Below are 25,388 nucleotides of genomic sequence, written 5' to 3' on the forward strand. Positions count from 1 at the left end.
GGCAAAACCACGTTACTGTAATTCATTTAATTATTTGAATTTTATACCATTATTAAAGCACATGTCCATGTTTGCAATTGCAGCATTACAGTATACATTTACAGCCTAGGATTTAATTATTTATTTCTAGAAAATCTACATACCATCACATTGAAATTCATAATAAATATCTAAATCAAATTAGTAAACATCAGCATTTAACTTCTCAGGAACAGAGTTGACACATGTGCATCAATTTGCAGCAGCACATATAATTATGCACATACAGTATAATGATGTACATTTATACACATGCACATTCATATGCATACTGTGTAAACATACCCACAGATTCACTAACATACCTCGAGCAGACTCAGATGAACTCCCACGAAGTATGGCATGGGGGCACTGTGAATGAAGAGAGGAAAACAAAGCTCTGAACAATAATAATATCAGATGGTTGAATGTGGTTATAATACATATGGAGGCTCCACTAACACTACGTTCCACACACCCATGTGGAAAAGGATAAAAAACATTGTGTGTCGTGTGCCTGCTCTTTCATTAACACATTAGTCGATCTGCTGAAGTCCATTTAATCACTTCATTGATATTTGATTCATCTTTATTTATTAAACTATAAACTTGAATAAATTACAGCTCCTTTAATGTGTTGAGTGGTTTATCTGTATTTTATAACTGTAAACCGAATGCCCTGAAATGACCTGACTGTGATATAACTTTTGATTGCGTCTGTGATATTCTATAAAAGAAATATGGAAATTGTAAAAATTGTGGAAACTGTTGTGCCACAACAGATGTGTAGTGGCTGCATAGAAAATAATCAGAGCTGTATAATTCAATTTAGCTGCACATATATAGATTATCCTAACAAGGGCAACAAAACCGTTGTCTGTTTAAAATTATTTACAAAGGAGCACAGTGACAGGAGGTTAACATTGAATTAACCATCGTGTATCAGGACAAACAAACTCATCTTTACTGGGCTGGATTTTTAAGTGTTGAAGTTGAACAACCATGTTTCTCCTTCATTAAAGTAGTTTAGATTTTCGGTCACTTGTTGATTCAAATGCTAAAAAGTGTTTTTTTGTATATTTTGTCTTAAACTATCACAGACATTACATATGTTGAAACTTTTACTACTCAACTATCCATTTAAATTTTGAAAAAATGTAAATATTAGTATTGACAAAAGTGTTTTTGAAAGTAACTTTATGTAGTTTTTCCGCCGACAAGATGGCAGATTCAAGTACTATGGAAAGACTTGTAAAACTGTTGAGAATTTTAAGAGCAGAAGCGTCAAAAGGGTTCTCTTCATGCTAAATAAATATAAATTGATTCATATTATTTTATTATTATTTAATGTCATATTCATCTTCATGTTAAAAGTTAGAGGGAAACATAGGTGTCTGACTCCCATGCACCAAGATGAATAAAATGAACTTAATAGTCAAATAACAGAAAGCCTGTTTTATGATGAGGTTTACAGAGGCAGCAACAACGGAATAGCTTTGTCTGGCCAGAATGATCCAGAAGCCACAGGCTCATAATTAACTTAAAGCAACAGCAACACAAGCAGCAGGCCTGTTGCTCTGCACTGTAGTAACTGTCCACTCTGTTACATGAATGTGCAGCACCGACTTTCAAAATAGGTTTAAACAGATACTTGCACATACACACACCAGTTTGAGCAGAAACTCTGACGTACTGCTCACACACATATGGCATGTAATATTATTTAGTTATCTAATCAGGGCATGGAGCTCACCCCTGTGATTGAATAAGATAAAGATGAGTCTTCGCAGAGTGTTGAAAATCACATTTTACTGTCAGTGATGAAGAGCGTTCTGCTGATGTGTCCCTCATTGGTAAAAAGCCCTGTACTGTACGAGCTATCAGCACTTAAACCAGCTCCCTTTACATAAGCTGACTTCCACACTCTGTGTTTTCTTTTAACATGCACAGATCTGAAGTTGACCCGCACGCTCGCAGATTCGCAGATGAGCCGTTACTCTCCGTTCAGTTCCAATCAAGTCCATTCAGATTTGTCAGATTTGCATTGGATGGATGGTAATGAATCCCTGAGAGGGCTAAGATGATGGGAGTGTGGAGCTAGCGCTGGCATGAAATATGGAGCAAGGTGATCTGGGCTGTTCATTATGTTGAGGGGCCACACAGGAGAAGGCGCACCACGAGAGGAATCGTGAGAACTACGCGAAGAACGGGTGGGAGAATGTGTGAACACGTGCATCTGCAATTTTACACCAAGGTTTTTAGCGGTGGAGCTCAGTGAATGACCAGCACACATGGTGGGGGTGTGTGTGTGTGTGTGTGAGTGTGAGTGTGTGAGTGTGAGTGTGTGTGTGTGCTTGTGACTTTTTCCGAGGTGGTCAGCCTTACCAGCAGTAGTCCAGAAGATGCGGGGGCAGCACAGGGATGAAGATGTGCTGCCAGTACATGGGAAAGAGCATAGCAGCCGCACCGTGGACACATGCAGTTAACTACAGAAAGAGACAAGAGGACAAACTCAACCTAAGTTTCCACAACAACACAGAAGAACCGAGACAGAAAAACTCTTCTGTGTTTGACTGAATTCACTCTCAAAAACTGCCCCCTAAGAAAGAAGAGCAGCAAGGTGAGAAAAAGTATCGTACATTTGCATTAAACACACTTATATTCCTTTTTCTTCTTGTTTTCATGATGCATTTCAACACCTTATTTAACTGCCAAGGTCTAGAGAACAGACGCTCCATTTCCAACAATACCCTGGTACTATCCTGTTTTTAAAGAAATCTGATCAAGCACGCTGAAGTTGTGATGGTGTTGATGTACTTTGATTTCATTGAGTTATCACTGACAAACGTGCAGCTGTAGCCTTTAATCCTGCGCACAAACAAAAGCCCTCAGAAACACATGGTACACTGACATGCCAGGCGCTTTTATGATGAACACACGACCTGCAAGCTATTGTTGGAGAAAGAGAAAAACAGACTGAAAGCTAAAGATCAACCAGTTGACAGGAGCCTGTCTTTAACCTCATGAACGCGGCAGAGGGGAGGAGGATCGATGACGAGGTGAAAAGGAAAGTATAGTAAAGACTGAAAAAGGAAACAACTGCTTCACACTCAGAACATGAAACCAGGGCTTCCTGTATACTGATTCAATTGTGGTGGGACAGCACAGCAATGATATCGCTAAAATTGCACAAGGCGTTTTTCAAATTGGATAAAAAAGTATTTTAAGTACAGATTCAAGCCTGTTTCAAACACAGAAATGAGCGAAAACACCATCCCTGCATTCCTAATTAACTGCTTTTCAATTTCAACGTCAAAAATAAGAATTGTGCTGCGACCTGCACAAAAGCAACAAAGGGAGTCCAAAACAGCGCTGACAGGAGCCATAAAAATCAAAATTACCCCAACTACCATGACTAAGAAATTAAAGAGAAAATATGGAATAATTAACCCCTTTTTTCAACAAATAATGAGAAGCAATCACACGAAGATGACATTCCTTTTTAAAGACGCTCTCTACATTGTCAAACCAACATTACACATAAAATTAAAGTCATTGTCTCCAGCGTCTTAAAACCAGCAGCACCCCCATCTTGACATTCCCGTCTCATAAAAACTCCGCTATAGTAATGACCTGCAACACACACACATACAGACACACACACACCAGGCAGGAGAAAGAGGCTTTAGCTCATCCCCCAGATTAAAATAACATGATTAAATATGGAAAGAGAACAGAGGTCTGAGGGGCTCCTGCGGGACTTCATTAGGGCAAATTGCCAAAGAATGAAACATGAGTTAGCCAAGAGAGACTGCGGGCTAGGCCAATACCGCCGGGACCCCGGAGCAGCAGCCGCTGTTATACTGCTGCAGCTTCACAGTCAATGTGTGAAGCGGACACACACTATCACACACACAAGCACAACTACCAGGAGACCCCCTGCTCACTGACACACACAATGTCACAATTGACCGGCCAAAAGTGGGCGAGCTTTTGGCGGCTGAAAACCACTGCTGCCAGAGAAAAAAGAAAGAGGGGCCCCACCCCTCACGATCCACACAAACATCAAGCCTGGACATCTGAAAAGCTCCCAACAACAAAAAAGTGTGCATGTGTTTGTCTCCCTGCCTGCATGCTTAACTGCATTCATTTTTCATATCGGCCAGGAAAAAAGGAAGCAATGATCTTTTTTTTCTCCGTGCAATCTCTCATAAACCCAGTCCCACAATAGTTAGGACTTAATCAACATTTAATTGGTGTCTTGCTCTGTGTATCTGCATATGCATATTTACACTGGCTGCCGTCTTCAAATAAAACACAACAATGCCACGCTCCTGTCAGGATTAATTCCCTGGCAAACAGTTTGTTTTCTTGTTTTTTTCTGGTTAATTCTGAAAATAAATCAATGCTATGAATATTAATGTGTGAAAGTGAAGCACTTGGTGGAAGAGCGACTATTGAAATCAACACACCCTTCTCCCTTTTCCAAAGCATGACATTAACGGGCCATTAAAATGTGATGAAGAGAGGTCAGCAAACCGGCTATGGGTATACATACACACATATGTACATGCGTCTCATGTGCGCGCACCCACACACACCCACACCCACACACACACACACACATATTTAGCGGACAGCCAACAGGCAAGTGTATTTCTCCTCAGGGAGTGTGAGACAAGCCCCAGCCATTCGCCGGTACCAGGAGGTAATAGCACAGAACACCTCGCTAACCAACTCCAATTATCTCCACCAGACCTCAAGGTGAGTCCCTCAATTGGCATGATTTACTCTCAGGTTGAAAGGGAAAACAGGAGTCTCTCTCTCTTCTTCTCAGGCTGGTTGGCTGGCTTGAGGGAGTTGGGGAGGGAGGAAGGAGGGGGGGGGGACACTGAAACTAAGATAACGATTTATAAAGCAAATCTAGATTCCTGTTTTCTTTTATTTGTTATCTCCAAAGCGATGGAGGTGGCAGTGTGCCTGAGATAGGGCAACTTGGAGGGAACTGCAGAGGAATAGTTCACATATTTGCTCCACTAACTGAGCTTAATACGAATCCCTGTGTCCTTGTTCAGGTTTTAGAACGAATGAGGCAAAAAGTAAAAAGGGAAGATAAATGGGTGAAAAAAGAGAAATTGTACTCCTCTCTTTTTTCCTTCTTCATTTAGGGGGGGACTTCACATGAGAGTGGGTCATGAGAGGCTAAGGCTGATAAAATATTTGCCAGGCTGATAAATAATAGATGAGTGGAGCCAAATGGCTTACACGCTCCACAAAAGACCTGGGTGCTTAATATTCCATTCAATGGAGAATCACAGATACAGTCCCCAAGAACAAATACGGGATTAGGTGCTGGGTCCAGTCCTCAGGGACCAGGGCTCTGCCTGGTAATGAGGGGCTGGCTGACTCTCACACTGTGTGTGTGTGTGTGTGTGTGTGTGTGTGTGTGTGTGTGTGTGTGTGTGTGTGTGTGTGTGTGTGTGTGTGTGGCCCCTTCCTCTGAGAGAAGCTAACCGATTATACAGCGACAGCCTGCTTCAAAAAACAGTCAAGGTCTTTGGTTCTGCCCTGAGAGCTTTCTTAGTGCGCTGTTGCTGAGACAGAAAGTGTCCACACTAACACTGGTTTACCCAGATCCATTCAACGACACTAAAGGAAGAGAGGGACAGAAAAGAGAGAGACAGGGAGACTTACGGAGATGAAGAGGCGGAGAAGAAAGTGGAAGAAAAATTTGCATTGCAACTTTGAAGTAGGTAGCAATAAACTGAAGCTAAGAGGTCACACACTAGTTTTGTCAATAAAGTGGTCTGGGCGTGAGTCACTGGCTGTGTCTTGACTCCAGACGATATACTTACAGTCTACAGTGTGTACGACATAATGAATGTCTTAACAATATTGCTTTTTCAGTTTGTATACATTCATAAAAACACGTTGGATGTCAATCAAACTACCTCGTTGGAATAAAACTTCACAAATGAGACTGTAAAAGTTTTAATTATAAAAGTTTTTTTTTTTGTTTTCTGCAACTTACAAAGCTCTTTCACCACAAGTCATAATTTCTTCTAATATTTTCCAGCTGTGAGCGACTCCTTCTTTGTGCAGTGCATTGTGGGACAATGACATCCATCAACAGCACACTTAAATATCGGGTTTTTATACACAGCACGCATACAACATAATAAAAGCATGCGTGTGAGTAGCATGAATACAGCTAATGGGCTTTTTCTACACGAATTTAACCGAAACAATTTTGACACAGACTTCCCCAGTTAACAAGAACAAGTGGACCTACAGCTGCCACAACTCACTGCTTTCTGTTTTCATACATCCTCATATCCAGACAGGCTTGTCCCTGTACCTGCCCCGAACGGCCACACAACCCAACAGTGATGTTTCCCTAAAGAACAAGACCCACCAGAGATCTCAGATCGTCTCAACACTGCAACTCTGAGCTCTGCAGACTGTGTCAGCCAGCAGTGTGCTTCCACCCACACCCTTCCTCTTAACCTAAGCAACTGGACATGTTGAAGTAAAGCAGACAGAAATGGAGAAAAGGCGACTGTGGGACCTGCGTACACCATCTCTCACATATTATTTTACATGTAAGGGGGCAGTAAAAAGGTGACTGGGCCATTTTACCAGATTGAACATCTACTCTCAGAAGGAGGAACCTGTTGAACATGTTAAATTATAGTGAGAGCAGAGTGTGAGACAAATAACTGCTGCTCCAGGCAACGTAATTCAATTTGACAGGAGGAATGGTATCAACAGACTTGTTCTTGACCTCCTCACACCAGCCTTAAACAATCATTTCCCCTTCCACCAGCCTTAACTTCCAACTCTATCCCTACTCACTCTCCAAATTGAATTCCCTCTTCTACTTTCCACGTCTAATTTTCATCCCAGTTAATTTCTTATTCTGTTTTCCTCCTCTCCTCATGCTGTCTTTCTGTACGTTGCCATCTCTCCCTTGTTTCTCCTGTTTGCTCATCGTTGTGTTAGCCTTCCCCTCTCTCCTCACCCACACCAACTAAATCGCCAATTACCCGCGCTCTGCTTCTCCCTCTGTTGACATACAGCGATGTCAGGCCCAGCACTACGGAGGTGTGCCACAAACAAGTAGGTGGCACAGGGAGAGAAAGAGAGAGAGGGCACACGGGACAACGCGGGTAACAGCTAACGCCAGGCCTCCCACACATGCACACATGGTCACTGACTCTCGCAGAAAGACATACGGCATAAGGTACAAACACCTGTGAGTGCAGGAGACGCGAATGAACAGATGCATGCAAAAAATGCACAAACACCCACAACGTGCACATGTGCACATACACGGCCCCGGTGCCACAATACAAACGTTACAGCCAGACACATGGCACAGGGCTGAAATCAGTTTATTGAGGGTAAGGGAAGGAGGGAGGGGGGGAACGTCCTGATGTTCTGCAGATGCAACAACAACAGAGAGACACATTAAGACACCCAGGAAGAAGGAGGTGAAGTCAGAGAGAAAGAGAGGTGCAGCCAGAGTCCGTGAGAGACAGATGGACATAAAATATCAGTGAGCAGGAATAACTAAGATGGAGAGAAATAGAGAAATATAGAGATAGACAGAAGTCAGGGAAAGAGAGGAGAGGAACAACAGAGGAAAAGGCAGGAAACAGAGAGACAGCTGGCACTCTAGGGCATGGTGGATGGATAGCTCCTTGTTAGCATAGGCCTGACAGGCTGATGAGAGGGCTGCTGTCAGCTGGTGCTGGGGCTGAGCTGTGTGAGTTTGGGCGATAGGCAGGGCAGAGGCTGGGCTCCAGAGCTGGGGGGCCTCGGCAGATGAAAGACACGGAGGGTGGTGGGGCGATGGTGGTGGTGGTGGTGGGGGTCCTCCCAACTGACTAGTTAGAGGAAGGGCCGATGCAGCCCTATTATACGGCCCTATGACAAGGCTGCACGCTCGGCTGGCTCCCACCCTTGTGCCACCGCCGACCGGCCTTTTAAAACAGTGGTACCATTCACCTCTGGTCACGAAACAGCAATAAGTCAACTGACGCATTGTTGTAAGATCATGATTTATTCCTTTGCTGTTGGCTGCTTGCAAGACACGCCGGCCATGTACCGACAGACTGACACAGCGGGTTCACCGGGGGCTTTAACACAGGCAGCACCTAGAGCAGGCAGAATAAATGCAGTATATCTGTGTGTGTGCGTGTGTGTGTGTGTCTTTCACTCTCCCTGCTCTTTGAATTCCCTGTTTCTCTCTGCTTGGCTGAGAGGCTGGACAGGCGGAGGTGGTGAAAAGCAGCTGGATGGTACTAACGATGTTACTAACAATACCTTCTCTCATACATCCTCTATATCTGTGGCAAGCCGACTATAGAAATATTACCCGTCTATCCGCTGACTGCTAACACTCACTTTAACAAACATTTTGACAAACTCTGACATTAATTATATATTTCTCATCCTTTAAGATATTTGATCACAAGACAAGTGGTGTGGATAATGAGCTGCACTCACTCTTTTTTTTCAGTTTAGTATGTATACACTTCGAGAATCATGGAAGCCATTTCCACTTGAACTAGGGGGTCAATCTACCCAGCAGCAAAAAATAACGCATCACAGGAGCAGTAATAACACGGGGCCTGCTAGTAATCCCAGTGGGGATGTGAAAATACCTTTGTACTACAGCGCCTGACATATATCGCTACCAAACCAAAACACCTCTCCCCGAGGAAGATGGATGGATAGACAGATGAGTGGAGGAAGGATTGCAGAGGATAAAAGGCTTACAGAGGTAAAGGTCTGACGTGGAAGCTCTTAAAATATCCTGTCGGCATATATTTGTATAAAAAAATAAAAAATACAAAAAAAAGCCAAGATTTGTCTCTGCAGAAAACTGTAAATCACAGACAAAAATCACCCCCACCCCATTTTCCCTCTAAAAAGAAAAACACCTTCACCCTTGAGTCTGGTAATTTACATCGTGTAACCTCGTGTCACAGCAGAGTGTGCTGCCTCGACACTGAGAGGAGGTGCTGCTGGTCCAAAGAGCTGAGGGGAGACAGGTGAAACTCTCCAAGGGCTGGGTAATTTCTACAGCTCGTACTGATTAGAGCTCCTGCGGGATACCCTGGTACCGTTTCCTCCAGCACCCATCACCACCACAGGCCCCTCCGGCTGTTCACTGTTCTGCAGCCTTCCACATAGATACCGAGGCCGAACCACGCAGCTACACTGCAGATACAGATATGACTTGGATGACATCACTTCCCCCCGTCCATCTCATCTGTCATAAACATTTGGCTCTGCCTCATCGGTCTCAGAGATAACAGGGGGAGGAGGAGGATGGAATGAGGAACAGAGGGAGGAAGAGGGGGAGAAAGACAGATATTTCCTCCCTCGTACAGACTGAAGTGCCTTTAAATTATGTGAAAGAGCTGAGACACATAATAACGGATAATTTAAGGCTTTTTGCCCATTAATATGTTGCAGTTATAAGACAAACAGTCAAATATAATCCAGCTTTAGTGTGGATTTCACAGCTTGGCGATGGTGCGGCTGCCTGACTGCAGGATGTCTGGGTGGGGAGGCCGACAGATCAGTTCAGCGCTCCCCTTACAAGTGGTGTAGCCATGTCAGATAAATATTCTCATCATACTACTTAGGGTTTGATATCCTGTTTGAATATTGATGAAGAGAATCATGTTCAATCTGGGGAATAGTCCCAACATTTCAGCAATACACTTTTTTTGGCAGTGTAATTCAATATCTGAATTTGATATGAAGCCAAAAAAATCACAACCGTGACTCAATGTTGCTAATTTATAGTCATATTCTCATATCTGATTTCTTTTTTTTTTGTTGTTGTTTGGGATGCATGAGAAACAGCACACAACATTTTTACATAGCAAACTGCAAACACCAAGCATAACTCATCGAAACCCGATTAAAATGTGAAAGAAACTTACACCTACACCAACAATGTTTAGACATGAATCTTCTTTCAAGGAGTTGGAGGATGTTATTTTTTCTCCTTACAGCTGATAAGTCTAACTGAGAGGACGACTTGGAGGGAATGGACTCACAGTGCTAAGCTTGCTTGAGGTAATGATGATGCGTCGTTCGTGCAGCATACTGGCGTAGAGCTGGAGCATGTTGTTGACATCCACAGCCACAAAATACTCTGTCAAGTTCCTCTGGAAGATAGACAGGAACAGAAGGCACATTACAGACTGTCTTTGTTTACAGTAAAGTGTCGATGCTTCAGATGGGGAGAGTTCCACAATGTGCCATAAAGAGAGACATGCAGTACTGGCTGAAAAAAGGACTTGGACTTCCGCGTGTGCACATATTGTTTTGCTGTCATGACATTACATCTTCTTTTCTATACAATATAGTATTCGCATTTAAAAAATAGATACCATATTAATCAATGTCGCTTAAAACTGCCAGAATGACTACTGTTCTCTTCTGGTCTTTTATCTTGCCATAAAGACTTGCTAAGCTCACGTTGAGCTACAATTTGAATACAAGCTCAACAAAGAACATGTGTTCAGTTTGAATCCTCTAATACCCGTGGCAATCACTGAACTTCAACATTAAAAGTACAAGCACCACAGGAGATAAAGCTGAGACAAGACGATGATGCAATAATTTCAAAAGGTGACAAGTGTATCTGATTAAAAACGATTAGAGGCAGAGATGTTTCCAGAAGAGAGGGGGGGGGATCTCTCTTTGACTCCCTCTGTCTCTTTTCTTTTCTTTTTGCGTGTGTACTTACACTCTCAGGGATCGTTGGCAGTCCATTGATATCCGGGGCAATGAAGTAGGAGTGCTGCGAAAACACAAACATGCGGGAGAAAGAAGAGGGAAGGTCACGAGCGAAGCATACCACTCACAGAGGAGAATGAGGGGAAGACGGGGGGGAAAAAGGCCGTTCACTTTGTTCTATGATTTATAGCTCATCTTCAGCTCTGTCTATATGAATTGCTGAGCTGGTGTCTGAACTGTGGCAATGCTTTTATTGGGCCTAGAGAACAGAGAAAGCTCAATCGCAGCTCTGTTCCCCATAGACACAGACTGGGGTGATGTCTCCGGTGGAAAACTGAGCCTTTATTTAAGCATTAAAAAGGCTTGTGGAGCCCAAGACACAGACAAAAGTACTCGTGCACATGTGCACACGTGTGCATCCACAGACGCACGCTGGTGCACACACACAGGTTGTTTAGAGGATCACAGGGCTGCCTGTCTCACTTTGGGAGAGCAGGGCAGGTTCGGTGTTCAGATCAAAGGGGCCAGAGAGAGGTGCTGTTTGGAGACAGGTAGACAAACCACCAACTCAAACACACTGCTGTGTCTCTCACACACACACTCTCCTGTATCCGCAGTACACCTGCGTTTCTCTAGGCCTCCACTCGACCATCTGTTGCAGGTCTTTGCTGAAATCCACTGTAGCGTGGACAGTAGTTGTTCTCACACTGCAAGCAAAGTAAGTACAGTAAAAGATTACAATTTATTCATCTGCACATGGCTTACCGCTATTGACTTGTGAGGCAAATTATCTCAGGCAAACACATAGTCAGTGTTTGCTGTAGTGTTAAAGAACTGAATTTGAGGCTCCAGTGGCAGGAATGATGGCATCCAGCACCTGAGCTTTGGTGGTAAAAAGGTATTGAATGAATAGATGGAGCCTGATGAAAAAACACGTTTTTACAATTTATTAGAGGCACAACTAAATAGAAAAATAATAAAAATATGTATTGAAAGATATATACACCTAAATACAGGTCGTCCTTTTCGATGAATAAAAGAAAACTTGACAGGTATACATTATATCAACAACACCATGGCTTACAATAAACATGCTGAGGCATTCAAAATCAGCAATACCAAGGAAAGTGTCTCCACCAAGAGAGAAAGACGTCTCCGATTATAGAGACTAAAGATGATGAGGGAAGAGAGGCAGCCCGCCACAGCCAGAGAGGAAATGTAGGGAAGGAAATGATAATAACAAAATTAGCTTAATGTCCTGAGCAAGGTTAAAACTATTTATTTTGATAGGACATGATACAAGTTCCAAAAACTTAATTCAGTGCAGGTTAACCCTAACCCATGACATAATTTAATTAACTGATTCAACGTTTTTTAGTTACTACGATGTTGGACATGAGCATAAAGAATAAAGTGCTGCTGTTCAGTATTTGTCTGGTGCCTGATTCTGAAACTTCCCTCAATTTTATATGACATCCGCAGGAGAGAATTTCTACCAACTGCTGAAAAGACTGATGCTAAAAAGTCATATGTGACAATATGAAGAAATAAATCACAAACTAATAACTTACAAGAATTGGCAGTACTACCACTTACTTGTTTAGTGTATTAAGTGACAATTTTGAAAACAACATGTGTAAAGAATTGTCATATTCCCCAGAGAGGGGGCATTCATTGTAGTTATAATAAAGCTCAGAGGAGACGAACATGCAGCGTGAACAAACTCTAACCCGATACCCACATCCAGAGCTTTGCCTTTTGAATTTCTTTTCTGGGCAAAAGATTGATGTTCATGTTGACTCCTACGTGCCCGTCTTTAAGATAAGTGCGTTTGTTATACTGTTTCAATTATTACAGCCATATTTCATGCATATTTTACACAGCTACCATTACGACTTATAAATGTATCTACAAAAGCAAACGGGCGATTATTTTAAGTTTTATTCAAAATTTAGCTGACACATCTGGAAATCTGTTTGCAATGTAGGAATCTGTTAGAATTGAGATTAATCTCTTTTCCCATGTTTCCAGCAGCAGCATTAGGCTCAATATACAAGTTTAATATACACATTGACATGAAGTTAAATAATTGTTTTATTTACAAAGTGCTTGACGGAGCAAAAGTGCCAAATGTAGGAAGTACTTAATGTTTTTAACTTGTTTATTCTGATGACAATTAATGAATCTTGGGTAAAAGTTGTTGTGTTGAGCTGCATAATTTTAATGTCGTGCAAGTGAAATAAACTATGCCTGAAAACTTTAAATCTCCTAAAATGAAGTCAGATTTTCACTGTATTACCCACTTCTCTTCGCCTGTGTGTTTTATTGGCAACATTAGGGTTTAATCATTTTCAATAAAAGGAATGTTCTCGGGGCAGAACTTGTATTAATGTCATAGCGTTAAAAGTCTTTGTTTCATAGTCAAAGTCTTTTGTTTGGTAAACCAACCGAAAAGAGAACCGGTAAGAGGCCAATTATAAACTATATGAGTCGAATAAGTAAATTGTGATAGAAGATTGAAGTAGATTTGGACACCCCCTGTAACTGCCACACAAACAACAGTTTACCGTACAGTAGAAATCTCTTGGCAGCTCTCTTTCTTTTCTCTTCCCCGCTAAATGTTTCCTTCCCCATTGGTCTGTAAATTCATGCTATTGTGATAATCACAAGCCATGCTCCTCAACTCAACCCAGGCTTTCATTGGCTGTTTGCTTGCTTATCTTATTGTTATTTTTTTTTCATCTTTCGATGACATGTTTATATAAAAACATTGAAAGTGGGTTAACTGGAGAGGCATCAAGGAGATTTTTTGAGCACAATTGCCTTTGCTTTAAACATAAAGAGAGTGTGGAGGAAGAAAAAAAACTTTTGATATTCAGAGAGAGAATATAGCAGAGTGGAATGGCATTAATCATTTACAAAGTTTGATTGTTTTCCAGAAGAGAAGAAACACACACCAAGGCCCAGGATAGTTTGTTTTTGTTATATTTAAAAAGATAGAGCAGCTTATTTGGCCAAATTGGAAAGCCGCGGCTCCCATGCGATTAGTGCAGCGGCGGTTTCATATTTCACAGCAGCCTCCTTCCCTCTCTGCTGTTCACTCATTCCCCTCCACTCACCATCTCCTTGCTTCCCCGATCTCTCAGTACTTGCCCAGTGGCAATATACAACTGCTCATTCTTGCACAATGAGAGAGGGAGAGAGAGAGAGAGAGAGAGCAAAACAGGGTTCACACATGAAAGGGGACAATGATCCTTCTTCTTGGCTGCCATGATAAAACAAAAAAACACTCTTTTAGGGAATAATTCTGCTTCATCAATTAAATATCAAACTAGTGGCTTCTCCAGAAAAAGAGATGAAGCTATCACCTCTGTTCTCTGGGGCTTCTTTTCCAATGAAGCTCTGAGACTCAGATGAAAAGGTTTTGTTCTCATGGAGAGCTGATGAAAAAATAACTGACACAAAGAAAAAATAAATCACAAGGAATCTTAATTGACCTTGTTAACCTTGCTGGAGATTTATTGATTACCTCGTATTAGTATTGTTATGTTGTATATTCATCTGTGTAATTAGATGGGTATCCTTCTGAGACCTGTGCTGCAGAAAAGACCCAGAGTAGCTTGTTTAATTGGTAAAAAAAAAGAAAAAAGGAGGGTTTATCCTCGAGGACAAAGGCTAACGCTGAAACTCTTTTGATCCCATTACGCTGTTGAGTCTGAGCAACTCAAAAATACAGATATTAGTGAATAGAAAATATTATGAGTTAAACAACCATTATATTTGTTAGGTTTACAGGAGTTCAAGAGTGATTTCTTTATGTATGAGCTGGAACCATACAATGAGATTGTGTTTGAGTTAACACAAACAAACTTTGAGGGACCTGGGGGTCGTTAATCCATTTCAGTTTTTTTGATAAGCAGGAGACATGACGAGTTGTGAAAGGACCCTTCAAGTTTAAACATGCCCAGCTCAGGCAAATCACACAAAAACCTGTTAGCGCCACTTCTTGCTTCCAAACAGAGTGTCAGTCGTGGGCCCTCAGTGTCTCCCCTCGTCCTACCTACAGTATCTGAGCCTCTTCCGGCTCCCCACTTCCTTTCTGCTCTGCTGCTCGCTCATTTATCTCCTTTATCTCAACCTCTTTACTTTGTTGATCTCTCCCTGTTTCTGCTTGTCTGCCCCATATTTTTTTCTTCGTCTGTTTTCATGCCATGTCTTCGTCTCCTCCTCTCTTCTTTGTGTCCATTTCACTTTGGTTCTCATTATTCCTCCCTCTTTGTCTCCAAACATCAACTCTCGAAAATATCAGGGAAATTTAAAATGTTTTGCCTTTAACATGAAGATCGCAGCAGGAGATTGTCCCGGTCAGATGCGTTCACAACGATAAGAAAATGTCTGGAGTGTTCAGGTGGTGTCATCTGGGGAGAGCGTGCAGGGGGCAGATCATGATGTATACACAATCTCGTTTGCTTTCCAAGTTGACCACGTTGACGGCGTCTTCTACGTGTACGGCACCTCTTTCTCATTCTGAGATATTTGTATTGTTTTTGTACCTCTGCCAAGAAGGTCATGTTTTCATACCTGTCCAATTGATTGTTAGCTAGATTACGAAAAACTACCACAGATTACCATGAACCTTGGTGAAATGCATGGGTCAGGGAAGGTGGATCCACTTTCTCTAACATTGCAAGATAGGGCGTTTTCAACATTTTCCTAGATTTTTCAGAGAGTAATTATTGTTTAGGGGACTGATATTCATGAGTCTGTGTAATTTGTTGCAGATCCAAGTAAAAATCCAGATCTAGTGAAATTGAATGTGGTTTTTTTTAAGGGGACTGTTGGCAGAGGTATGAACTCTACTGAGCGTCATTCTAGTTTCAGTTTTGCATCAATTGCATGTTAGAAACTTCATCAATAGGTCCACTCACTCACTGTGAATTTTCCGAACATTTTACTGGGGGGCTGGCGAGACATTTTCAAGAAAATATCTGATATTCAGTGCATGACTGAAAGCCACATATTAAACATTTTGTCTTTCGTGCTATAGTCTCCTTCCTGATGCAACCCACTACTAGAGTAACCAACCTGGCCCTCTCTCCTCTCTCTTTCTGCGTCTACTCTAAGCTGTCTTCCCTCTGATAAGGGGGAATATAAGATCTATACCTACCACACTCAGGTTGACTGGCGTGAAGGGCTTTGGCACAGGCAGATCATAGAGAGAATTCAGCATGTCGTTCAAGTCATTTTCCTGGGGGGGAGAAACAAACAACAAAAAGAAAAAAAATACATAAAAACACACAGGACAAACGAATTTCTATTTACTTGTGTTGTTGATGTCGCGAGTTATGTGTCAATCTTAACAACAGCGTTGGGACTGATGCAGACCAGAGGGCAATCCTGCAGTGAGGCCTGAAGGGCTCCAAAACATCCGACTGACATATGTTTAACGAGCAGTGGTGAGGTTAAAAGACGGCTGAGCGTAGGACTGCAGACGCTTATTATCCTGCAGCGTTGATTTATGGCTGAGAGGGCTGTCGGTAATTAAGCAGGGGTCTACGCTCTGAAGATGGGGGCTTTCAGAAGCCGTCATAGAGCCGGCTTGACCACAGACCAGGCCCCAAGATTATTCCACCCGCGTTTATGAGCTCTACAACAAGACTGCTATTTACACTCCTGAGCCAATGGCTGGAAAAACTGAAGGGGGACCAAACTTTGCAACGTGTACTTAAATAACGACTGTGAACGCAGAGGTTGAGCATTGTTGGTTTTAGCTCCTTTCTCTGTTGCCCTCTCAGGGAACTTTGTTTTGGTTTTGGCTGCGAGCAGTTGTTTGAGGAACTGTTTGTTTGTGTGTGCGTGCGTCTGTGAGCCAGAGAGAAACAGAAACTCAAGAGGAATGGGTGGCAATATACAGTAAAGAAGAGGAGGGCGGGAGAGGAGGACGAGGAGGAGGGGGGTGTCGGGGTGTGTGCAATCGAACAGCCTCCTGTCATGAGAGGCTCAATGCTCACACGCATGGTCAGCAACACGGCCTGGGGAAACAGTTCATTTACCCCTCGCCTTAAACCCTCATCGCTCTTCTGTCTTCCCTCGTCTGTCAACATCTCCCTCTCGCCTGGAACGGACAGCGGGGTAAATAGAAACCAAATCATGCACACTAACACTTCAGTCACTCAGGATTTCCAGCAATCTTTCTGTCTCTCTCTTCCTCATTCTTGCCCACACACCAAACTATCCTATTCTGCTTCTCCCTCTCTCTATATACATGTGTGAAATAAATATATATTATATATGCGTATAGCCTATATATATGTAATAGATTATCCTCCTGGATCCCTTTCAGTCAGAGAAATGTGTATATGTTTATGTGACTGTCTACTTTAGCAAAAGTCTGAGTCCTGATCACGACTCTCTGAGGGTCTCTGAGGGGAAGCACTGACTACATGACAATTGAAAGCAGTCCCAAAGCGCTCTGCCTCTCTCCTCTCCTCTGTCTGTCTCCCTCCCTCCCTCCTTCCTCCTCTATCTCCCTCTTCTCTCTTCTAAACACAGGAACATCACCTATACCCTCTGCGCTAGACGCTGCACATCTCCCCAGTTTGTTGCATATTTTACATTTCCCCTCCCTTTGCTCGTACAATGCATTGAATAGTCAGGGGAAAAGACTTTTGTAAAACGCAAGCATTTGTGCGTGTGTGTGTGTGTGTGTGTGCATGCGCGCTTGTGTGTGTACGTGCGTGTGTGTTTTTCTTAACGATTTGTTTTCCAGTAAATCATCAGGAATAACTTCCAGTGTCAGATCAGCGTTTGGTCTGTGAAATGTCAACATTGTTGCTGCTAACAACAGAAGCCAAGTCGAGCCCAAGACGCCGAACAAAACTTGCACACAAAAGATAACATGCAGCATCCAGAGGAAGAACAGAATGGAGGGAAATATCTTACCACAGTGCAGATTCAAAAACACAAAACTGTGCACTTGTCTCTCAGTCAAATCATACAACCATGCCTTGTTTTCATATTGTGTTCTCGTAAAGCATTTCATGTACATAAAAGTCCAAATAATTACCTGTTGTTTCATTAGGTAATCTGACAGGGTGTTTAGCAGCTTGTAGTAGATTTCAAACCATGGTATATAACTGGAAAAGACAGAAAAACAAAGGTATGTTATTTAATCATATGCATTAAACAAATAAAATGCACTGAACAAATCAAAACAAATTAACATGTGATGCATCACAGGGTCTCCATTCCTGCAGGATGTAGAAGTAAAACAAATGTAGAGAGATTCTGTCTCGTGAAAACTTTGTCCCGATGACTATAAATAACGTCACTCTGTGCTGGACTCTGCACAACGAACAGTTTGTATATGTACTCTTGTAATATTACCGGATTTATCTACTGGCTAATGTCTGCAACCTAACACATCAGATGTATACAGGACATTTAAAATGGTTTGTGTTTCACTACAGCTCCTCCAGTGTCATTGTTACACTGGTAAGAAGAGAAGAGTCTTTATTTTGACATTCTTCGCACCCAGGGCTCTCCACACGCTAGGAATTCTTGACATTTCTGCTCTTTAAGCCAATAGGATGGCAGGGTGGAAGAAAAAAACAATAGATTTTAGATCTTTAAAAAAAAAAAAAAAACCATAGCTTTAATGTGATGTGGAGGGATGCTATGGTTTACAAGCATGCTGCTCCCAGATGCACAAGCTTAACAAAAATGCAGCCCAAGATGCCTCCTGCCTCCCCCTCCTCCTTTCTGCTTCTTTTTATGCCCTTCACGTATTTAAAAAAATCTTTGCCTTATGTAATGAACGTGAAATAAATAAATTCATTAACAAGCTCAAAATAAATTATACTGCGGTGTTTGTGTTATAGCTAATCACTAAGAACACCCAGCATAAGCTAAGAGCATCTGCAGCATGGCTTTCTTTACAAAGTTGACATATTCTTGGCCAAGTCCACTTGCAATCTGAGTGGAAGGTGGCCAACATCTTCTTTTTGGCACAAAAGCTGTTAGGGCTCAGTTCATTTGATGTTATGTAATTAAATGATAGTAATACTAATGTCAAATCAAGGTGTTGAATTTTGATCCAGTTTGGGGGTTTTAACTTGTAATTTCCAACATTGCATGATTAACAATCCTTTATAAGGACCTTCTTAGCATCGCAATCAACAGAAACTCCCATTAATGTTTAATTAACTGGATTCATGAGTTGAAAAATAAACGAGTGGCCAATCAGTGGACGCCTATATTTTCTTATTGAATTTGATAAATAATGTCAGTATGTGAGTTGTCTTAAATACAAGTAATAAAAACTATAATTCAATTAAAATTATTCTGACAAAGATTAAATCTGCATTTCCATGATTATATAATTCATCTGTCAGAGTCAGAGTTTTGAGGGTGTGAGTTTATAAACCGAAGACGTCCTGTTAGCTGGAGAATAAGGAGTATCCAGGGCATGGGTCACTGGCTGCTCTGTAGACTGGAATTAACAGACAACAAGAAAAACAATAAAGTGAACCTAATGCAAATTTTCCTATTGCTAAATCCACAAGGGGCCAATGACAGGCCGGGTTCCCGAGGAAGTGCAGCCAAGCGCACCAATCAGAGAGGCTGAGTGACCATTAGTCTGAAACAATCAGCCTCTTAACATGCCAATATTTTGACGTCTGCATGAGATTCAGTGCAATCAGGTCACACTCGCAGGAGAGGCCAAATCAAACAAGCGTATGTTAATTCACATGCTGACCGGATATCAACCTGAAGACCTATTTCTGCCACGTCAAACAACATGCAAATATCTGCATATGGGGTCATTTTACTTTTAACCATTACACGCAAAGTTCAGCCTGATATAATGACGCACGGGGGGGGGGGGGGGGGGGGGGGTGGGGAGACAAAGACTTTGTACTCTAAAGCCAGGCTTCTGGACATTAATCCTTCATTTATCACAGTAGGAGGAGATGTAAATAGGGCTCTCGCTGTCAGAGAGACAGCCATCAGGCCTCACTGTTCTCACAGTCATTACACTCCTACACCGAGTTGCTGGAAATCCTTTGTCTTAGAGGAAAATGCATGATCACTATGGGGAGGGCAGCCAAGCCCAAATCATCAATATTCTTTCTAACACGGTCCTACAGTATAGGTAATTAATTTGTTATGCTTTATTCAAATACAACCGAATGTATATAACGTAAAAGGTGTATTGTTTTATTTTACCCCCCCCCCCACACGTTCTGCTGGCTTTGTTGATGTAAAGTTAAAGTTTAGAAAAGCTTAGAGAGATACTCCTACTCTTCACAGTTCATTGCTCAGATCTGTTTGTGCTTCGCAAATCCTCCGATAGAGAGAGGCATCCATCACTGGCGTGCTCGGTGCGTGGGGGCCCCGCAATCTCTCCTGCCATTTTAAACACATGTCTCCTCAAAGTGCCATGTATTCAAAGAATGAACCAGTTAATCTGTGGCCCACTCACAGCCCGCCGTGCTCTCCATCCCAGCCTCAGATATTTCCGTGCTGTGAGATGGTCTGATAAACGATAGAGCCATGGACGTGCCTTCGGAACTTTTTATAATTATGCTTTCAGGGAAAACAACGCACACAAACAGCAGCGTCGCTGAAATAAATCTTTCAAGTGAGTTGGTTGTATCCACAATGAAAATGTAGAGTGAAATAAAACAATTCTAAAGTTTAGAATATTGTGGACACTCACACTCACATATTACACCTATAAACCGCAGCTCTTAGTTGTTTGATGAAACCTTAATACTAGAGCACTAATTTCAGCCCTTTGTGCCACCATAAAGCACTTGTAAGGTGTTAAGCATGACATTTATTCATGTTCCTCCGATGAGTCTTAAATTTCCTTTAAAGCGCAGGCACCTGTAATCGTAAGTCATCTTACACTTTGTAGACGGCTCAGTGGAAGACTTCATTACACATTTACCTTCTCGGGTCAAGGGTTAAGCACAGGGGAAGGAAGTGTCATCTGGCAAGCCCATAAGTGACCAACTAAACAGAGCAACGCAGTCCCTAAATGTATGCTAAAGCCTCGGCCATTAAATAAAACTGAGGAAATCCTTGTTTTTCATTTCTGAATTACACCCATTTAGCAGACAACCTGTCAAATTGTGAGAAAAGAACGAGGGAAGACAGGGGAGTAAAGGTTTGAAAATAAAACCAGTTATAATTCGGTGTTTTCGTACGCATTTCTTTTTCTGTTGGATGTTTTTCCTGGCTCTTTGGGCCACAGCTTCAGCAATGAGACTATAAAGGGCTGTACACATAAAACTGTCCTACTCATTAAGGCACTTCCTCCCGTAAGGAGAGGTGACAATTTTATGGTCCCAGCACTTCAACAATCACACAGATGCAAACTGTTTTAATTACTTCTATTTTGTATCCATGGGAAATGATAGATTATATTAATATAGACTAGTGGGGCCTGGGCCTTTGTGCTTTGGATTTTAACCAAACAAATTCTTTACTTACAATTCTTTAGGATGAACAACTAATATAAACTGTATTTTTCGCCATTCCTCTACAATTGCAAATGTTTTGAACTGAAGCAATCTACTTTCATTTTTTTTTATACTGGCTTGCATGACTAATATGACGGAATGGGCTTAAATAATTATAAACAAAGAGAACAAACTTTTAAACCAAGAGCCTTGAACACAGGAACTTAATTACACATTTCCTCAATGAGATATCTCAAATCTTATTTATATTTTTGACTATTTCCATGACTCTTTTCACGATACTGTGGGGCTATTTAAGATGGTAAAAGGAAAAAGATCAGAGTTCAAAAAAAAGAAAGAAAACTAGGAGCACATAAACAAATTTGAATTAAAAAAATAAAACTTTCTATACATTATTTTATTATAAATGAAGCAAGCCATGCAAACTACTCAGAATGCATAATGAATTTTATACATCATATGTCAAATGAATTAGCATGTCTAACTCAGCGAGAGGGACAGGGGAGCCTCTGCTAATTGGCAGCGAAGCTTCATGCATAATTATGGGCCAAGCGTCTTTGCTGTCGCACTGTGGCAGTAGCCGAATAACGAGGAGAAAAGAGAGAGAGGGAGGAAGAGAGAGAGACGGAGGGAGAGAAAAGAAACACAAAGGCCATGGAAGCTGGCCGGGAAGGGTGGGTGGTGTGGGGAGGAGGGACACCGTTCTTCACAGCAGCTCATCAGGGCAGTGACAAACCCACGACTGTCCATCAACAGCCACACACACCCAGCGTACACGCACGCACACACATGCACGCACACACACACACACACATATATACAGAGGCAAGACAGCACTTACATGAGTGCTGCTTTACACTGAGATAAAGAAAAGGCTTTGTGCTCTTTCTCCAGTTTGGTGTTTGTTAAACAGTTTAATACACTCATTAAAAATTGATTTATTTTAAACATTTTGCACAGTTTATTCGAAAGTGCATGAGCCTGTTCACTGGTATTAACACTGGGGTGCTCCTTCTTTGTGATGGTGAGGTAATCACACGTGTAAAAACGTTGTGTCAACATGCAATTACACGGTAATTAAATGATAATAGCTCTTATTGAAGAGTAATTACGTGAAGAAAATTTAATTTTCCTGGGTTTGGTTTCCTCATTTAGGCATCCTGTGATATGATAAATCCACCTGTGAAATATCAAAAACCGCTAAACTTTTGGATAATTATAGGCACAACACTAACATATTTGTGTGGGCAGATGAGAATATAAATTTGTTATTCTGGCATAGTGCAGCTCAGTGTGAAGCGTGAGAATGAATGGAAATGTTGTCTCAAAAAGCTCTATAAACTTCTAGGTTGTGTGAAAAAAAAATATGTTTCCCCATCACACTTGAGAAATAAATGCAGATATTAAAGAAACCTGGTTTTGACAGTGATCCGTTGATCATTTGAAAAAGGAAATGAGTCCAAATCTTGGTTATTTGAATAAGTAAGTAAAGACATTGGTGTTTGAACAAAGTCTCGTTTCACATATTCCCTTGATTCTGATTTAGAAAGTAAAATGTGAAAGGTTAACTTTAAATGTTTGCATTTGCAAAGGGCACATTAGTTCTTGGGATTTTCAGTTGTGTCTCTTATGACATTTGTTTAATTGATTGAAGTTGAATAAGTTTATTCTTTAAAAAAAAAAGTGTGACATGTTAAAGACTGCAATGAGTCTCAGTACATTAGGACAGAATGATTCTGAATTCTGAATGAAAAATAAATATATGTACCTTGGAGTATTAAATAAAAAAGAGTAAAGCGATTAGGAGAGAGACTGGTGGTGGTGGTGGTGGTGTGTGTGTGTGTGTGTGTACGTGCACTACCTGAGCAGACATATGCAGATCCGGCAGCCTTGAGTGAGACGACAAAAACCAAATCTCTGCTTGCCGTCGATGTCCGTCAGCACAAAGGTGAAGTTCTGCCCCACCTGACTCTGGTTAACCCTGGGACCAGACACAAGGGAGACACACACACACACACACACGACCAAAGCACATAAAGTCTAAATAATCGACTGAATACAGTAGGTTAAAGAAAATCTATGAAATCTTTTTTTAAATTCACTATATTTCAACACAGTTTAATGGGCCTGGATCAGAAACTCCTTCTTTCTTTTCTCTCTCGCCATGAGAGAAATTTCCATTCAGGGTCCAAATCTGATGTCACACATTTCTAGTATTGAAAAGCTGTAAAAAGCGTTTCTAACCTCAAGGTGAATTCCAGAGAAACTCGGTACAACCCTGCACCACTAGATGGCAGCAGCTCAGCTTCAGTAAAAGACTGTATGGACCTCCTCCCCTTTCACCCCCCCCATCCCCCCCATCTTTACAATGGGAATTTTAACATGTAATTTTCCGTGCTGAAAATATGAGCCCGGTACTTTTCAGAGAGCTGCTGGCCTGACTAGACTAAAAATGTAGAAAGAAACCCACTCCGTCATATTCTGGATTCGGTCACACGCACGCTCTCATATGCAAGTGGGCTGGTCACTCGTCGTTATCATTAACATCTGTTCTCGACGGCACAGCATTAAGATTTGGGGATGTTTTCATAACAGCTGGGTTGTTTTTTCTAAAATAAATTTATAAAAGGGACATTTTGGGGCGGCTTTACATCCAGAAAGGCCACTTGCAATAGTGAACGCACTCATCTTTAAAGTTTGATAGTCACAGTAAATAGTCATGTGACAGATCCAACGAATGACGGTAACGTTACAGTTCATAACACAAGTGTGAGATGCAAAACACACAGATCATCTTTTATATATGTTAAAATGCTTATGTGTGTTTATGTTAGTCGGAGGAGGGATTGTGTGTGAGTCTGTGTGTGAGTCTGTCTGTGTGTGTGTGTGTGTGTGTGTGTGTGTGTGTGTGTGTGTGTGTGTGTGTGTGTGTGTGTGTGTGTGTGTGTGTGTGTGTGGGCGACAGTGAGCCCCAGTTCAGAAAAAATACGGAAGCGGAGAAGGAGAGGAATCGTACCTTTCCACGTCAAAGGGAAAGCAGAACTTTGGTATCGTCTGAAGGACCTCCTGAGAAACCAGAACAGAGAGAACACACCCTTTTAGAGAAACACATATCCCAATAATAACCGTGCATTTAAAAATCTCTTGGGCTTCTGCTAAGTAGGTGCTATCAACTGGCTGGACAAAATGAGGATTAATGCTAAATGCTGCTGATAAAAATCTGACAAGGTCCTCACATCCTAAACACTGCAGCCTAAATGCACTTAATCCAAATGAATGGGCAACATAAACCACTTCATTTGGTAGAACAGGGTGGAAAGGCTCCCCTGTTTTCAAGGGTGGGGAGGGATCCTCGATCCACAGCTTGAATAATTAGCAGTTAATAAGTTCATCGATTATCGGGTGCCAAGAGGAGATGAAAAGATGAAGGAAGAGAGAGAAAGAAAGAGGGAAAGAGGGAGAGAGAGAGAGAGAGAGAGAGAGAGAGAGAGAGAGAGAGAGAGAAGGGGGGGTGGGGTGGGGGTGGGGGGGGCACAACACCAAGGCTATGGTGGCAGATTGTAGTGACAATGGGCTAAGCAGCTCTGAGGGGTTAAGAGGTAGGAGCGACGGGGGGGGGGACAAGCCTTTAGGGCTTCACCTCCCAACACCTCCCCTGTGGGTTGGGGGGGAAGGTGCGGGGAGGGTGAGGGTCTGCATGCTCTTCAAGCGAGGTGGGAGGGGAGGAGGGGAGAGAGGGGCACCTTTCCACCAGCGGCATATGGATTTAGACAGGGAGCAGGAACAGAGCGGAGCACCATATGGGTGAGCCACTCCAGACCAGCCACACAGCCACCGAGCACCGGGTCCCAGCTCTGTCTGTCGCTCCTCGTCTCTCTGGCTCAGAATAGACGCCGGGCACCAGGTCCTTTTTGCCGTCTGTCTCTCTACTACCTCTCTCTCTCTCTCTCTCTCTCTCTCTCTCTCTCAGTCCTGGCCAGGCTCTGCCAAACTCACTGACTAATCCTGGGGACTGGGTGGCTCTTTTGCTATGCTCTGGCCTCTCCTGCCGTCCACCTCTCTTCTCTTTCGTTCGCCTGCCAAGCTTGGCTGCTGAACCCAAGGTCTGTCTCTTCT

The 25,388-nt window shown here is 42.2% G+C and overlaps 1 protein-coding gene across 3 annotated transcripts in view; it reads right to left on the bottom strand.

Annotated features, from left to right (window-relative positions):
- dennd1b (DENN/MADD domain containing 1B) overlaps window positions 1–25,388 on the bottom strand; it is a 99,884-nt gene that overhangs the window by 34,704 nt on the left and 39,792 nt on the right. For 2 of the 3 annotated variants that reach the window (XM_034582086.1, XM_034582085.1), the window contains exons 4-12: window positions 24,289–24,338; window positions 23,134–23,253; window positions 17,849–17,918; window positions 15,950–16,030; window positions 13,902–13,961; window positions 10,793–10,846; window positions 10,098–10,208; window positions 2,404–2,504; window positions 345–390 (exon numbers count right to left, since the gene is read on the bottom strand). In XM_034582086.1, the coding sequence (XP_034437977.1) occupies window positions 345–390; window positions 2,404–2,504; window positions 10,098–10,208; window positions 10,793–10,846; window positions 13,902–13,961; window positions 15,950–16,030; window positions 17,849–17,918; window positions 23,134–23,253; window positions 24,289–24,338 (693 nt within the window). The remainder of the gene's footprint in view (window positions 1–344; window positions 391–2,403; window positions 2,505–10,097; window positions 10,209–10,792; window positions 10,847–13,901; window positions 13,962–15,949; window positions 16,031–17,848; window positions 17,919–23,133; window positions 23,254–24,288; window positions 24,339–25,388) is intronic. The other variant, XM_034582087.1, reaches the window with a different exon arrangement.

Source organism: Hippoglossus hippoglossus, chromosome 4, assembly GCF_009819705.1.
Source record: "Hippoglossus hippoglossus isolate fHipHip1 chromosome 4, fHipHip1.pri, whole genome shotgun sequence".
Classification (NCBI taxonomy): domain Eukaryota; kingdom Metazoa; phylum Chordata; class Actinopteri; order Pleuronectiformes; family Pleuronectidae; genus Hippoglossus; species Hippoglossus hippoglossus.